This window comes from Hyperolius riggenbachi, chromosome 11, assembly GCF_040937935.1.
Source record: "Hyperolius riggenbachi isolate aHypRig1 chromosome 11, aHypRig1.pri, whole genome shotgun sequence".
Taxonomy (NCBI): domain Eukaryota; kingdom Metazoa; phylum Chordata; class Amphibia; order Anura; family Hyperoliidae; genus Hyperolius; species Hyperolius riggenbachi.
In genome coordinates, this window is record NC_090656.1 from 47,696,666 (window position 1) to 47,709,309 (window position 12,644).

Sequence of the window (12,644 nt, forward strand, 5' to 3'; positions counted from 1 at the left end):
TCTCTTGTGCACAGCCACACCTATAAGCACTCCCAGTGCAAAGGAAAAGTCAGAGAGATCACTTTCAGTGGGTAGATAAGATAATCCGCTTTATTCCTCAAAGAGAGGCTTTTTATGTCTCTTTGTGGAATAAAGCGGATTTATCTCATCTAAACACTTAAGCTGGCCATACACTGGCCCGATTTGCGCCCGTTTCGACAGCAGATTCGATCACTGGGATCGAATCTGCTGCCAATCATTCACGCTACACGCCGAATTTCGATCCATTTCGTCCGATCCCGTCGATCGTGCCATGCGGAAAATAACAGTCGATCGCCCGCGGGTAAAGAGCGCATCGCTAGCGGCGTTCGAGTACCCGACGACCGACGCAATAGAGCCCGCATACATTGCCTGCTCCGCCGGCGCGACTCCAGTCTCCCGGTCACCGCTGCTCTGTCTGCGCTCTGGTCTCCAGGTCCGGCATGCCTCACTTCTTCTAGCCCGGCAGGAAGTTTAAACAGTAGAGCGCCCTCTACTGTTTAAACTTCCTGCCGGGCTAGAAGAAGTGAGGCATGCCGGACCTGGAGACCAGAGCGCAGACAGAGCAGCGGTGACCGGGGGACTGGAGTCGCGCCGGCGGAGCAGGTAATGGATGCGGGCGGGTGGGGGCAGCAGCAGCAGTACCACCACAACAGATTGTGAACGGTTTCAGGCTGAAATCGGTTCACAATCTGTTTGCTGTAAAGGTAGCCATATGATCCCTCTCTGATCAGATTCGATCAGAGAGGGATCTATCTGTTGGTCGAATCTGATGGCAAATCGACCAGTGTATGGCCACCTTAATGCTGGGAATACACCATACAATTTTCTGTTAGATTTACCTGCCAGATAAAGTTCAACATGTTGGAAATGTATCTATCTTACCATCTATCTGACGAGCAATTAGGCATTGTTCTACTCAGCAGGAGATAAACAGAAGACAATGCACCAGAGATAATGACTATTTTCTACAGAAAATAATCTAATTATGCATTCTAACAGAACAATCTAATGCTGAATACACACGTTGAGATTTCCCGTTCGATTCCCGGGATCGAAATCGATTATTTCCAACATGCTCGATTCGGATTTCGATCATTTCTGCCGTCGATTTGCATGTTAAGTATGCCAAATCGACGGCAGAAACGATCGAAATCCGAATCGAGCATGTTGGAAATAATCGATTTGATCCGTTCGATCCCGGGAATCGAACGGGAAATCTCAACGTGTGTATTCAGCATAACAAAAAATTGTATGGGGTATTCCCAGCACTTTTATGAATATATAGTATCTACACCCTGAGGTTAAGATGAAGTCTCAAGCAGCATAGATATACTGCAATGAAACTCTTAACTGGTTAAAGTGAACCATAGACGAAGCACCCTCATGTATTTTACCATATATATCAGTAAGAACATTAGAGAAAATGCTTACCATGCTCTCTGTTTCATCCTTCACTGCTCAGCCTGCTTGTTATCAGCCCTGATAAAATCCCAGACTAAGCATTCAGTCTGGCTTTGCTCAGGAATCATTATAGCTGAGTGATTATAGCAGAGCCAGAAGGGGGCAGGCTAATGCTGGATACACACGTTGCATTTTCCCGTGCGATTCGCGGGATCGATTCCATCGATTCGATTATTTCCAACATGTTTGATCGTGTTTCGATGGATACAGCCGTCGATCTTGCATATTAAGTATGCAAAAATCGACGGCTGTATCCATCGAAACACGATCGAACATGTTGTAAATAATCGAATCGACGGAATCGATCCCGTGAATCGCACGGGAAAACGCAACGTGTGTATCCAGCATTAAGCTAGAAAAGACATCAGAGAAGACAGACTCAGCTGTTTTATCAGGGCTGATGACAGGCATGCTGAGCAGTGAAGGATGAAACAGAGAGCAGGGTAGGTGTTTTCTCTAATGTTCCCACTGATATACATGGTAAAATACATGAGGGCGCTTCGTCTCTGGTTCACTTTAAATACTTTGAGAGGTCTGATTTACTCTATGCAACAGTGCCGTAAAGTTGCATCCTATGTTAGAAGGGAGATGCGAAGCATACAGTAAAGGATACACTACTGAGAGTATGCTTCACTGTCGCTGTAAATGTGCTGCATGCTGCACGTTATCCTGACAGAACCCACCACAGACCTATAATTGTGATTATATTGTCATTTGTGACGGAATGGAAGGGGAGCAATGTGAAAGGAGACTAGGGGGTTTTGGCACCTGATCCAGATGATACAATTCAATCAGATGCCTTCCGTTATATTTCTCATTTTATTTGCCTTTTTGAACCACTCCAACACAGTCCAAACCATAGTGATGCACAGAATACTCACTCCACAAAAAAGATTTGTCCATTCTCATCAGTTTCTTGTTCCCACCCATAGGGAAGATCTGAAACAAATAAATATAGGTTAGACAAGACACTCTCCAATACCTGTAAACATACAAAAAAGGGACTTCCTACTGCTGCTCCATTCCTAGCCAGAGCTTTCTACAAACAGCTGGATGGGGTGCTCATGTGGAATTAAGAGAAACCAAAGTGAATATAAGATAAAATGATATCATGATGGATTATCTGACACTTCTTCACAGCTTTCTCCCTGGCCTGTGTAGGTGGACCATCTTCAGGGCAGGATTTACCATAAGGCACGTGCCTACAGGCACCTGATGATGGAAAAGCGGCTCAATTCCCTCCCCAGTGTCTCCCTCCCTCCTTCCCTATGCAGAGTGCCGAGTAGAGTGTAAATGAGAGATTACTTACCCAGCACTGACCAGATCTCCCTTCAGTGGGGGGGCATCACTAGGAGCTACTTAATACTGAGGCTACCTAATACTAAGGGGCACCTGTAACTACCTATGATGGGCAGGGAAAGTAAGGGAGAAGTGACAGCTGGGCCAGCCGTCACACTTGCGGTGCAGTTTGGTGGAGGTTTGTAGGTTTGGGTAAAGTCTGGGGTGCCAGGACATCTGTGCCTATAGGCTCCTGTGATGTAAATCCGGGTCTGACCATCTATCAATGTACAAAGTACAATATTTTAGTTAGTTAAAGCACATTTATAATGATTGGCAAGCAGATTTAATTTTTGATCCCCACTTTTTAAATGTAGATCTCCACTTTTATAACACTGCCAAAAAAAAAAAAAAGTTGGGAAAGGTTTATTGCCTGGCGATCTGGTAACAAGGTACAGTAAACAGAAGTAATGTATATCTACTCTTAGGTTAGGGCCCTACTAGACTACTTTCGGTAGCCTTTATGCTTTCTAGGAATCTAGAAAGTGCTTTGCCACTGAAAAGCTATGGGAGTGAGCCCATAGCAGCATTGAAATTGTGAGCCTTGCAATTAATCCAGATCAATTGCCCTCAAGCCAATGGGAGCTAAATCACAATATCTCCTTAATTGTGAAAAAAAGGCAGCCATTTTGAAATCGATCATTTTTGAATCACTTTACGTTGCTTTAAGTGGGCCCCTAGTCTAAAGCCCTACTTCTCCCTCCTGTATTATTTCAAATCAACATGCTGAAATCCACTTTAAAAACAGCTCTCACAGTAAAACTAAATTCACAATTTAAGCCATTAATTTTATTTAAAGAACAAGTGACACCTATGCTAACCTATCGATAGGTCAATATTAAAGAGAGTTTGAAGCCTTATAAAAATCATCTTTGTCAAATGTCTAAATGTCTAATAAAAATATGATTTTTATGAGGCTTCAGACTCTCTTTAAGTTGAGAAACAGGGATTAAAAGAAAAATAATTTTTTACTCCATGTCGCTGCCTTCATAGTTTATTCAAAGTTAGCTGCATAAAGTCACATGACCAGAAACATCCAACTACAGGTCACATGACTTAACACACCTAACCTTGAGAAGACAGCCGAAGAAGAAGCATGAAGAGGGAAGCACGTTTCTTCTGGTTTGGATGCAGCAACCACTGTTTTTAGGTTGAGCGGTGGAGGGTCAGCAGTGTTTGACGGATGGAGCGCAATAATCTAAAAATAAAGTCATGGGTGTGTATGTGGATGGCAATAACAAGGCAGGCTATTAAAATGAATATATACCACCCACGGCTAGCGATATATAGAGCAGCTCATGCAGGAAATATTTCTCCTATATTTCATCGATGTATAGCAGATACAATATGAATCACACTGAACTCATTACCAACCTCCTGCAATTCTCTTCCGTTTCCCAGTTTTCGGATGCTCCCACTGGGTTTTCTCATCTAAGTGGCTATTAAATGAAAAACAGAAACAATGACTTTATGGCCACATAATTCATAAGATTCTAGAGGGTGAAAAAGTACTTTATACACAAAACAATGCAACTTGCGAGCTAAGCTTTAAAGAAAACCTGTCATTAAGCCAGGCAACAGAAACTGAACAGGTCATAAAAAACAAAACAAAAAACCATGAGCAGTTAACTTCAGGGAAAACTGTATTTCGAGAGGAGCTCCAAAGATGTGAAATGGTTAAAGTAAGCCTTGCATAAGATAAAAAATGATCACATAGGACTGCCTACTGAATACACATGTCCATCATCCCCCAAGCACAGTTCCTGTCCTACTGGGAAGAGCTAGTTTTTATGATCACCTCCTACTTACACAAGGACATAGTATATGGATTACAGCAAACCTTGTGCAAATAAAGAAGGCACTTGGATTTTTACGACATGTAACACTTCCAGGCTGAGATGACATAATGCAGCAGGGTGAAAATGCAGTGCATTATCCCTGTTCTGTGCATACTGCTGACATCACCACTAATTTGGCAGCTCCAATACAGAAAGAAATCCCAGAAATCAACTATTAGAGAAAATGACACTGGAAACATATGGTGGTGAACAACTCAAGTTAAAGATGCAGATAGTGTCACATGAATCTACAGTGTGTCTTAAAGGGTACCAACCCAATGTGACATGATTAGATAGACGTGTATGTACAGTGCCAAAAACACATAACTATGCAGTGTTCTATTTCTGCCTGAAAGAGTTAAACATCAGGTATGCAATTGACAGTTTCTTTCCAGTTGGGCCTAGTCAAACTATAAGTAATCCTCAGTGATAAGGAGTTACAGCCATAAAACTCTTTTCTGAAAGAAAAGCTTCTGAGTGCAGGGTAGAGATAAAAAAAAAAAAGGATAATAGTTCATATTTTAATTTTTGGGACAGTGAAACATTAAACATACCTTTTAAGCTGATACACAGAAAAGAAAACTGTGGTATTCTAAAAAGTACATTTTAAGGAGGCTAGATACAATTGTTTATCACATCAATATATAGTCGCCTTCGGTTTCCTTTTAGAATAGTGAAAGTATGACAGTATAGTGAGATTAACTACTTATCTATCCTACCAATAAGCAAACATGCCCAACAACTAGAAGGCTGGACAGGGCCATACCTGACTTTGAAGAAAACCAGAGCCAAAGTTTAGGTAGAAAACAAAAACATACTTCCCCAATAAGAGGGGACAAGCACACCTGCGCAGCACAGGCGGCTCCGACTTACTGCGCAGGGGTGCCTGTACTTGCACAGGCACAGTATGGCTGAGCTTATTCCGTAGCCCGTTCTTCAAGGGGGTTTCGTACTCAGCAACGGGGGACTGGAGGACAGCGTGGGAAACCTCTACAGGATCAAGATGCTTCCTTCTTCTTAGGTAAGTAGGTGTTCCATAGGCAAATGGGGTGGGGGGGGGGGGATTACTGGTGCCCAAAGTCCCCCCTCTGACCAGTGTCTCTTGGGACAGGCTCAAGTTGAGACACCAGAATGTCTGTAGGCAACCCGCAGCTCGTACCACTGTGGTGCTGCCTGTGTGCTGTCGGTATGGCCTTAATTGTTAACGTCTCCTTAACCTCCCTGGCGTTCTATTAAGATCGCCAGGGCGGCTGCGGGAGGGGGTTTTTTTAAATTAAAAAAAAAACTATTTCATGCAGTCAACTGGAAGTTGGCTGCATAAAAGCCCACTAGAGGGCTCTCCGTATGCGCACTTCTGATCGCCTCCGGCGATCAGAAGTAACAAGGAAGGCCGCAATGAGCGGCCTCCCTTGTTTCGCTTTCCTCGTCGTCATGGACTTCAGCCGCCTCCGATCCAGCCCTTAGCGCTGGCCGGAACTGTTTGTATCGGCTGCGCTGGGCTCAGGCGGCTGGGGGGACCCTCTTTCGCCGCTGCACGTGGCGGATCGCCGCGCTGTGGCGGCGATTAGGTAGCACACGCGGCTGGCAAAGTGCCGGCTGCGTGTGCTCCTTTTTATATGATAGAAATCGGCCCAGCAGGTACTGAGAAATCCTCCTGCGCAGGTTACCCCGAGCTGAGCTCGGGATAACCAGCAAGGAGGTTAATGTAGAGACTTTTACCATAGTGCGTCATTACGCTAGCGCTGCATTAGACATGCACAATAGAACTTAAAGTTCTAGTAGTGGCTGAAAGTGTACTGGTTAAGGGCTGGGACCTGAGTTTAAATCTCAGCTCTTCCTGTTCAGCAAGCCAACACCTATTCAGTGAGGAGATCTTGGGCAAGACTCGCTAACACTGCTACTGCCTATAGAGCGTGTCCTAGTGGCTGCACCTCTGGTGCTGAGTCCACCAGGAGAAAAGTGCAATATAAATGTTATTTGTCTTGTCTACAGTCTCTAAAACCGCTATCAGCTGGTTTCGAAGACATGCGCAGTTGGCCAATCATAGTGCGCCACAGCGCAGGAAGCTCCAATTATGCACCATTCTCCGAACAGGCTACACCATTACTTAAAGTGGACCCAAATTAAAAATACAAGATTTCAGAAATAAAATCTATTTTCTAAATTATAATAATAATAAATATTAGCCTTTTTTTCATCTGCATGACAAATATAAAATATTTTACATTTATTGGAGGAACCCCTCTCCCTTCCTTTCATATTGCCGGGACAGAATCCGGCAAACTGGTGGAGTAGGAGGTGTCCGGCAAAGGAGAAATTGCTATTGGCTGCCACCTGTATAACCCTCGTTATGGAAAGAGAAGGGTGAAAAGTATGCACTGAAATGCTCATAGGCTTGCAGGAGTGTTAATTTATCTTTGTATGTGTCAAAGTGGTGCTACTAAATATTTTGAATAAAAAAAAAAAATGTTTGGTTTGGGTCCGCTTTAACCACTTGAGGACCCACCCTTTACCCCCCCCCTTATGGACCAGCGCTGTTTTAGCTGATCTGTGCTGGGTGGGCTCTGCAGCCCCCAGCACAGATCAGGGTGCAGGCAGAGCGACCAGATCGCCCCCCTTTTTTCCCCACTAGGGGGATGATGTGCTGGGGGGGTCTGATCGCTCCTGCCTGCCGGGTGTTGCGGGGGGGGGGCACCTCAAAGCCCCCCTCCGCGGCGAAATCCACCCCTCCCTCTCCTACCTGGCCCCCCCTGGTGAACCGGGCTGCACAGGACGCTATCCGTCCTGTGCAGCCAGTGACAGGCTGTCCCCTGTCACATGGCGGCGATCCCCGGCCGCTGATTGGCCGGGGATCACCGCTCTGCCTTACAGCGCTGCTGCGCAGCAGCGCCGTACAATGTAAACAAAGCGGATTATTTCCGCTTGTGTTTACATTTAGCCTGCGAGCCGCTATCGGCGGCCCGCAGGCTATTCACGGAGCCCCCTGCCGTGAATTGACATGAAGCAGCCGCTCGCGCGAGCGGCTGCTTCCTGATTAATCAGCCTGCAGCTGGCGACGCAATACTGCGTCGCTGGTCCTGCAGCTGCCACTTTGCCGACGCACGGTATAAGCGTGCGGTCGGCAAGTGGTTAAGCAATAGCAGAGACCAGAGGAGGTAATTGATGTTTCGCCTCCTCTTGTCTCTCTGCTGTTTGCTGCGGTACTAAAGTAATGGTGCAATCCGTACAGAGAATGGTGCGTCCCTGTACAGATGGTACAGTCCTTTTCAGCACAGCTTCCAGGTTGGGCAGTGCACTATTATAGCGTAGCTGCATATGTGTCTGCAATCGGCTGTTCATCAGCTGTTTTTGGATCCATTGGGCACGCAATGTCATTACATTAAGGTAACGCTGACAATTAAGGCCATACCGACACCACACCTGCACTGTGTGCCGTCTTGCCCTTTTCTTTCCCAGCTACAGTTGACTTTGGATGTAGCAGCAGTATGTGTACACAGCACGGAGAAACTCTGGGGAACTTTAAGAGCACAGAGCCAGGTATGAGCACAGCCCTGTGCCCCTGCTGTGTGCTAGAAAAGAAAGAAGTCGGGGCCTTGCAGAAGGCTTCACTTCCCTCTTTACAGATGTCGGTTGTCCTCATTATCTGTATTCACTGGCTAAATATGCTGCAGAGGCCAGTGAATACAGATAACAATGCTTATAATCAGCTAACTTCTGTGGTGATAGGAGAAGAAGCACTGAGGGAGGTCTGGCCGCATAAGACAGGTGAACACTTCCGCAAGAGCCACCTTAAAACCAATTACCTCCATTTCTCACTGAAGTGTGTGTCTTGCTCTCCCCCATGACTTCCTCCCCTTTACCCCATATCTCTCCACCACAGTGCAATATGTCTGTCTGTCATCTCAGTATGGCCCTGCAAAATAGAATATTGCAATCCTGGTCAGGTATCTCTCACCGGTTTCTCTATTGCCTCCCATTCCCTCTGTCCTGTGCCTGTCTCTCTCCCACCATCCTGTGTGCCTGTCTCGGTCTCCCACAAACACACTGACACTCACTCATGTTTCTTCCCATTTCCTGTCTTTCACTTTCCTCTCTCCCACCTTCTTCCATCTCGCTGTCTCGACCTCCCCCCCCCCCCCCCCCCCCCACAAAAAAAAATCAACATTGTCTCATTCAAACTACTATTATCTATTAATATAGCACCCACATCTTCTGCAGCACTGTACAGAGTACATACAGTCAGGTCCATAAATATTGGGACATCGACACAATTTTATCATTTTGTCTCTATACACAACCACAATGGATTTGCAATGAAACAAACATGATATGCTTTACCTGTAGACTGTCAGCTTTAATTTGAGGGTATTTACATCCAAATCAGGCGAACGGTGTGGGAGTTACAACAGCTTAATGGGACAATTGGCTTCTCAGCTGGTCCATGGCCAGATGTGTTATTCCCACATATAGTCATAGTCTTATGCCCTACCATATTATTATTGTGTCCTACCATATTATTATTATTATTATGTATTTATATTTATATAGCACTATATAGCAAGTCCCGGTTATGCATTTTGATAGGACCCGCAGGCTTCTCCGGTGGGTCTAGCTTTTCTACCTGCAGGCAGTGAGCAGAGAGATCACGGAACAAAAGTGGCTTCCCCTGCCTCCCTTTGGCATTCAAACATCTTAGGTTACTGTTTGCAGATGCGGAGGAGCTAGTGGGGAAATCACCTAAGCAGGGCATGTGTACAGTCTCCTGGAATGTTAAGAAAGACTAATGGACAGATTCAGAGCGAGTAGAGGCAGTATAACAAAATATGTACATCTAAAGGGATGTCGGGATGCTTCTTACTATTGTAATGCTGTCTCTGCACACACTTCTGCTGATACAGACAATGGGCTTTGGTAAATTACTGAACTTCTACCGCACTTGTGAAAATATTGATGAATTAGCACACAAAAGTCTAAAATACTGAATGTTTTTTTTTTTTTTAATTGAACAGCCTTTGATGAATTGACACCATAGTGAGACTGGGAAGCAGACTCAGTCCCCTGTTTGAGTAGGGTGCTGAAGCTGGAGTCCCGAACCGCAGCCGGCATGCGGAGGACAGGCCAGCCGGTGGCACTTTGAGTGGGTGAGCCGGTGGAGGAGGGCAGCAGTCCATACGGCAGTGCCGGCAGCTGATATTCTGGCCAGCTCCATGGAATTCTATCTGCAGTGTGCTTCCTTCTGCGGTGTAACTCCTTTATCCTGGAGGGCAGTTGACAGGTCCGGGACAGTGGTGGCAGTTGGGCTTACAAACTGGATTCCTCGTGAGCCCGGATCTCTCATGGCTGAAGGGGCAGCTGAACACTAGCCTCGTGCAGGTCAGGTGATGGAGCCGATCAGCTGACTTGGAGCCCTGTGAGCAGAGGCAGCATGCCGGCATTGAGTGGATCCGCCAATGGGCTGATCAGCCCCGACCGTGTCCCAGCAGATTCCGCAAGCCTGGGGTGAAGCCACTTATTTATAAAAGCAGTGCCTGGTTGTCCTGGTTGCAGCGGCATTGTAGATGTGGTGGGGATCCTGTAGGTCACCGATCCTCCCCGATCACATGCAACCTTGCTTCCATGGCTGCAGAAAGTGGATGCCGGGGAGATCGAGGACTGCACAGCGGCCCACGGACAGGGGGTGCCTGGCTAGGTGCGTGTGGGACTCTTTGGGCCGTTCTCACTTACAAACGCAAAATGATAGTGATTAGCGCTAGCGTTTTGCACTGGTGATTGCACTGCAATTAATGCGGTAAAATCCCTGTACATTCTCACAATTTTTGTGTGCGATCACTATTAGCGCTTTTTTAGCATTGTAATCGCAATCAATCTAAAATCGGGAGAAATGCTGCATTTAGCGATCAGTGCAAATCGCGAATCGCCAGCGATCGCGGCAGTGAGATCACTGCCATATAGTTAATATTGCGCTAGCGCTTTAAAAAGCGCTAATGACCACTGTAATTGCCCGCTAATAGACCTAGTGTCAATAAGCCCTTAGGAGGACAAAACAAAAAAAAGAAAAAAAAAAGGGGGGAGAGCCCTGAGTGCTATGGCTACCCATCCTGCGCCATCTTGAAATTCCCAGTTGTGAGTACAAATTATTGTACAGCAGAAGGAAGCGCTTCCAAACAGACGCTGCACCTGAATTGACTACCTGCACAAGTATGCAGAGCTCGACTAATGGGCAGGTTACACACCTTGCATTCAAAACAGGTACAGTAAAGGGGGCGTTAGCTTCAGCATAAGTTGTGCACAAATTATCCCTAATAGACTCTCGGCGGTGACGTGCCCCAACAGGAGAGAAAATGGCTAGCTGCACCAGGTAAGGATTATGATTTTAATTTTAGACTAGCTAGGGTTCACTGTTGGATATGTTTCACTGTTGAATATGCTTCACCGTTACATTAGTTTGAGGTTTTAACCCTTTTTTCTCTTTTGGACAATTTTCATTGTTTGAACATGCTTCACTTTTTGATATGTTTCACTGCTAGATTAGTGGTTAGTTTCTCTCCTGTTGGGGCACGTCACCGCCGTAGGAGAGTCTATTAGGGATAATTTGTGCACAACTTATGCTGAAGCTAACGCCCCCTTTACTGTACCTGTTTTGAATGCAAGGTGTGTAACCTGCCCGTTAGTCGAGCTCTGCATACTTGTGCAGGTAGTCAATTCAGGTGCAGCGTCTGTTTGGAAGCGCTGCCATTTCCTTCTGCTGTACAAAACTTAAGTATACTTCAGGCTAGCTGCCTCCAGGGGTGTCAGCTTGCATTCAAATTTTAGAATTTAGATTAGTGTTAGCACATAATTTGAATCTGATTTGTATTCAAGGTATGTATTTAGCCCCAAGGGGCTGGGCATATCTCTGGAGCTTTCACTTCACTTGCAGCCTGTGAGCGCTGCCCATTGCTTGCTGTCTTGAGTACAAATTATTGATGGGGTACCTATATCCTTTAAAGGTAATACACTGTAGGGTTAGAGAGCTTCTCAGAAGAAAAGCACGTTGGTTTGAGAATTGGGCACTATGGGGGTGGGGGGACTTAACCAGGAGTATGTGGTTGTGTGGCAATAGTTTACTTGTGGGGATCCCGTGGTGTTTATTCTGTTCATTTAATGTTCTCTTTTCATTTTGGTATTTGTGATATACATATATACAGTTATATATGGTTACGTTGTATTTCTGATATTTGGCCAGGTCGTTTTTTCGTGTTACCCAGGCGATGGCATATAACGGCTATTTGATAAGCGGTGTGTACGCCGTTAAAACAAATGTAGAGCTTTGTATGTGTTTCCACAAGTATAGTTATATGCGCCTTTTAGGTTGCATCCTTCTTGGCTATATGCGCTGTTAAGGTCGCATTTTTCTAGGTGGATTCTTTTTGGAAGTAGGGTTTGGGGGAGTGGTTTTTAGATATCCCCAGGAAGTTTCCCATCAGGTCCTCTCATTAGCAAGGTGGTTTGTGACTGGCCAATTTAGGTGTCCTGGATGCTACATAAGATGATTATGTTGCATTTGATGGTGTGCTGTGTAGCGTGAAGAAGAGCCAGGAGGCTGAAAATAGTGGGCTGTAGCCACTACGAGCAGCATTTTATGTAACTTTATATCTTTTCCCTTCATACAATAAAGTGAATTTAGTATTGTAGTAATAGCTGTGCTGGATTGAAGTGGAAAGTGGATTCAAATGCATTACCTTATATACTCGCTTATAAGCCTAATTTTTCTGCATTAAAAAAATGCTGAAATGTTATCCCCTCAGCTTATATGGGAGTCAGTGGAGCAGAACAGATGGTGGAGCAGGTTTTGTTACTGGCGGAGGAGTTTAAGGATTGTGCACTAGTGATCCTGCTCATGCCAGCTGGCTCCCTGCTGTGTCTGTGGACCCCATTCCCTGCAACATTGTGTGCAGAGTGTGCTGCTCAACCACATCTACAATGCCGCTGCAACAAGGACAACCA

The 12,644-nt window shown here is 45.5% G+C and overlaps 1 protein-coding gene across 10 annotated transcripts in view; it reads right to left on the reverse strand.

The window, feature by feature from the left end:
- The window catches only part of WWOX (WW domain containing oxidoreductase), a 1,347,942-nt gene that overhangs the window by 1,295,957 nt on the left and 39,341 nt on the right, over positions 1–12,644 (reverse strand). For all 10 annotated transcript variants that reach the window (XR_011024636.1, XM_068259546.1, XM_068259545.1 and 7 more), the window contains exons 3-4: positions 4,195–4,259; positions 2,364–2,421 (exon numbers count right to left, since the gene is read on the reverse strand). Coding sequence is in view for 9 of the 10 variants with exons in the window: in XM_068259546.1 (XP_068115647.1) it covers positions 2,364–2,421; positions 4,195–4,259 (123 nt within the window). In the remaining variant the exon portion in view is untranslated. The remainder of the gene's footprint in view (positions 1–2,363; positions 2,422–4,194; positions 4,260–12,644) is intronic.